The 4,513-nt window shown below is 34.7% G+C and overlaps 1 protein-coding gene across 1 annotated transcript in view; it reads left to right on the top strand.

The window, feature by feature from the left end:
* Positions 1-513: 513 nt before the first annotated feature.
* The window catches only part of LOC104464425 (protein diaphanous homolog 2-like), a gene marked incomplete at both ends in the record, with an annotated part of 6,505 nt that continues 2,505 nt past the window's right edge, over positions 514-4,513 (top strand). The window contains 2 exons of the mRNA XM_010077123.1: positions 514-690; positions 2,191-2,295. Of these exons, the coding sequence (XP_010075425.1) occupies positions 514-690; positions 2,191-2,295 (282 nt within the window). The remainder of the gene's footprint in view (positions 691-2,190; positions 2,296-4,513) is intronic.

Here is a 4,513-nt window from a genome sequence, read left to right as displayed (position 1 = left end):
ACATCAAGGAATTGTGAACTATACTTGGAGCATTAATTCCTCTACAAACTTTATTTTACTTTAGCAGGATTTTTTTATAAGCCTGATGAACTTGTGAGTACCTCCTTCCCAACGCTGGCTTTTTCAGTTGTCCTCCAAAGACTTATAGCTCTTCAGGTGAAGGAACGCTTGGACATTACCTTTGTGGTACCATGTTTATTCACTATCAGGATAATTAGGGAGTAATGTGAGAAGATGAACTCAGGATTTTGAAATGCTAGGAGTTTAACATAGATGGTATACTTTTGAATCTGTGAGAAATAGTTATATCCCTTTTGCATGTAACCTGTCATGAATTTTCCTTAAATGTTGTTTTGTATGAAAAGTAATTTCTGAGTGTTAGAGTATTTTTACTTCAGTTTGAGTTTTAACTCTGCTGCTTGGATTAACTAAATATTTGTGTATTACTGCCATGGAATTGGCTGCTTTCCTATATTTCTGTTTCTCCTTATTTTTAAATGGATGTCTTTTCAGCGTGATAGAATAACAAGCTTCAGAAAATCAGCAGTGAAAAAGGAGAAACCTCTCATTCAGCATCCTATCGACTCTCAACCTTCTATAAGTGAAATCCCACTTGCCCAGGCACTTGTTGATGAGCGCTGTATGAATTTATCAGAAAAAGAAGTTATGGATCTCTTTGAAAAAATGATGGTAAGATGATGTGCTACATAATTTTATGAGATTTTAATTTGTTTTCATCTTCACATTTATTACGTAGTAGTGATTTTCAAGTGTAATTTTGGAAGTAATAACTACTTTGGAGGGCATAGGATAGCATAGACCTGATAGACCTGGCTGAATTGGCATATAAACAACTGAGTAACTCATAGAATGCTAGTATTATATATGTTTAAATTACTTGGTTTACTTCTTCACAGAAAACAAAGGCAAAAAGTTGAAAATAAAAATATTAATCTGTTGATTGCTTCATTAAGATAATCTCTATAGACCTTAGCTGCAGTAGTTGAAGACTGCTGTTGAAGGAAAGTTTTTAATAAACTATAAGTAAATACCTTTGGAAAATAGCAATTTCCATTAATAAAATCTTAATGAATAGAAAGCTGAATTTCTGTGTGGTCTTGAATATTTTTTCCACTTAGGATCACTTGTCAAGGTTTGTGATTCTACTCACAAGCAAGCTTTTCTATTAGTAATACAGCAACAAACTTTTGAAGTAGGTGGGTATTAATTCTGCAAGGCACCTTGGTGTTGATACAGGAAGTATCAGGACATGCAATCTTTTGAGTATTGTTAGAAATACTCTTTTCTGTATAATTCTTCACAATTGTTGTAAACTTCCATGCAGTTGGTATAGCCTAAGAACTGTCCTGTTCCATTGTGTAGCTCTGTTCTGTTCAATGAAGTTGTGAATCTCTTCCGAAAGATGGGATGTTAATTAATACTTGCTTGATTTGCTTGTTAGATTAAGGGGTTAACTTTTAATTTTTCCAAGCAATGTTAATTGAAGCTGACAATAGGTCTGTCTTCCAGCGACTAATAATTCTTTGAAAAACTTGTTAGCTAGTAAATGATTACAGAAACTTTTACTGGTTTTAGTTGCGAATCTGAAGTTACTTTGACTTTTAATGACAAGACTAGATGTGACTAGTAATGAATGCATGTTATATTTAGATATTAAATTGAAACAGGCATATTTATATTTAATCCAGTAGAATATTTGTATTTCTAGGTTTGTTGTAAATACATCAGTTGGAATACATTCACGCCTACCCCTGCCACAGTAATCTATGTAATAACAGCCTGCTGATTAGATAGTGTAGGAATGGTGTCCATTGTGATAAGATTTTGTAAAAAACACAGGGACTTCCCAAGAGTTAACACTCATGTCATCAACTTGAGTTGTAGAATTTTTTGGTTTTGTCCTCTAGCTTTTTTTGAGCCAAACTTAATGATAACTACCCTTTATACAAGTATGACTTTGGATAAGTCTTGATAACAGCAAACACTTGAAGTGACAGAATTAAATGAGAAAATTGGGTAGCTCAGAATTAAACAAACTGAAACACAGATAAGCTGGAAAAAGTAACTTCAAACAAACTTGTGTTTGTTTGAGAAAAGGAGTATAAAAATTAAAAAAAGACATAAACCATGAAATAACATCTTGATGTTGTGTGGTCTGTTTCTTTACAGGAAGACATGAATCTCAATGAAGAACGTAAAGCTCCTTTGAGAGATAAAGACTTGACCACAAAACGTGAGATGGTTGTCCAGTACATTTCTGCAACTGCCAAATCTGTAAGTAGTCACCTTTCCAAGACAGATGAAAGTAAGAAGGTTAGCTTTGTGAATGTTATGCTTTTCGAGGTTGAAACTTCCAAATTTTTTGTCTGGATCTATCTTCTGAGAGTGGTAGGGAAAAAAAGATATCTTTACTTACTAATATACTTATAAATGCTTGTAGCTGCATCTGAAGGGTTAGTTTGTATTTGAGTTGTTGGGCAATGTAAAAACTTGATGCTTTCTTATAAACCATAAGAAATTGCAAATCCAGGCATGTAGAGTAACGGATGGAACCCGAGTGTATTTCTGTGGAATTCATCTTATAAATTTTTTGGTACCAGAAGTTTTTGGAAGGGATAGCATTACATTATGGTTTCGATAATGACATAAGTACTAGATGTACAACTTGCAGTGTTAAAAACAGGGAAACAAAATATTGGAAGGATTTCAAATTGAAGTACAGTTGGTATTTTACCTTAATTTGAATATGTTGAGTACTGTAGCTGGCTTGAAGGCACCATTAAATATTCTGCTAAGAAATGTTCTGAAAGTAAATAAAATTATTCCTGTAGTGAAAAGGTCGTCTTGATACAAGTTGCAAATTATATTTTGAGTAGAAAAAAAAATAAATTCAGACTTTTCATTTGTGTTGATCATTCTCTGTACTGAAGTTGATTCATTAACCCTTAGTTGATGGGTCGTTCATGCAGAGTTTTTGAAGTCTGTCTGTTTTGGGGTGCTAGAAGTGTAAGAGAACAATTGAATTCCCCAACGTTTGTTAGGGTGGAGAGATAAAATTTCAAATAGTGAAGAGCTGCAATTTATTCTCTGCAGTGTAACTAATAATAGAGGGACTATTAGTACTAACTGGTTATAAATACAACTGTAATGCTTTTTGTGTGTTAAAAACTGACGATGACAAATATAGTTCGTACCATGTAAAAGGAGAATATGCCACAAAAATTCATAAATGTTGTGTTTTCCTGGGAATAGGTTTTGTCCCAATTTGTGCCACTATTTGTTCTATAAAGAATTTTTAAGAAGGTACAGGTGAATTTTACAGGGGCATGTAGCGATAGGACAAAGCGTAATGGCTTTAAACTGAAAGAGGGCAGAGTTAGCTGGGTACAAAGAAGAAATTCTACACTGTGAGGGTGGTGAGGCACTGTCCCAGGTTGCCCAGAGAAGCTGTGGATGCCCCATCCCTGGAGGGGTTCAAGGCCAGGCTGGATGAGGCTTTGAACAACCTGGGCTAGTGGGAGGTGTCCCTGCCCATGGCAGGGGGGTTGGAACTCAATGGTCTTTAAGGTCCTTTCCAACCCAAACCATTCTGTGATTCTATGAATTCTGAGGAACTGAAAGTATTGCATTGTTGTGGAGAAGTGGTGGTGGTTGGTAGCTTTGTATGTTCAAGGGGCAGTAGTATACTTCAAGTGATAAAATTTGCTATCAGCATAGCTCTTCAATAAAATTATGTAATGCATATGATTTTATTGGGAAATTAGGATGTATCTCATCTTTTTTCACACTTAAGTTATTGTGTGCAATAAAAGGTTACTGGAAATGAAGACCCTGTGGAATCATTGTTCAAATACGTAATGGCAGCACTGCTAGCAGTTCTACAGAGCTGAGTCTGACTGCTAAATACAGATTGCGTTAAATAATGATAGTTTTGTAGTTAAACTGGCAAATAAGATTATGTTGGTGTCTGCCTAATGAATTTATAAGCATGTACTGCAAGTAGTACAATTGACTTGTCTTTCTTTTAACCTTTAAAATCAGCTCTGCAGACTTAAATTTCAAAAAATTCAAACTCCAGTGACATGCAATTATGAGATGGAAATGCTTTGCATTGAACATTAGAAACTTAAGCGAGGAAAATCTTGCATTATGATGTGAAAATGTTAATTTACATTTCTGAGAGGAGTGCTATTCCTGCTTGAGTTCATCTTAAGAAAACATCCACCGTCCTTTGGTCTGTCCTGGAAGGAATCCAGTGCTTAAAGCATGCTCTAGCTAAACTTGCAAGTTACTGGAGAATTATTGAAGACTGCAGTGAATATTATGAATTTTCCTGTTAATATACTTTGCCTAGACTATCTTAGGGAACTATTGATTATATGTTGTAAGGTTTTTGTCTTGCCTTATTGATCAATGTTAAATCCTAACTTTTTCTTAGTAAACAAAAACAGTTCACTGAAGCAGTAGAAACTTTCACAGTGGAAGTACTTGC

Source organism: Pterocles gutturalis, unplaced genomic scaffold (assembly GCF_000699245.1).
Source record: "Pterocles gutturalis isolate BGI_N339 unplaced genomic scaffold, ASM69924v1 scaffold22348, whole genome shotgun sequence".
Taxonomy (NCBI): domain Eukaryota; kingdom Metazoa; phylum Chordata; class Aves; order Pterocliformes; family Pteroclidae; genus Pterocles; species Pterocles gutturalis.
Note: the sequence above shows the minus strand (reverse complement) of the source record. Positions and strands in the feature narration are given on the sequence as shown.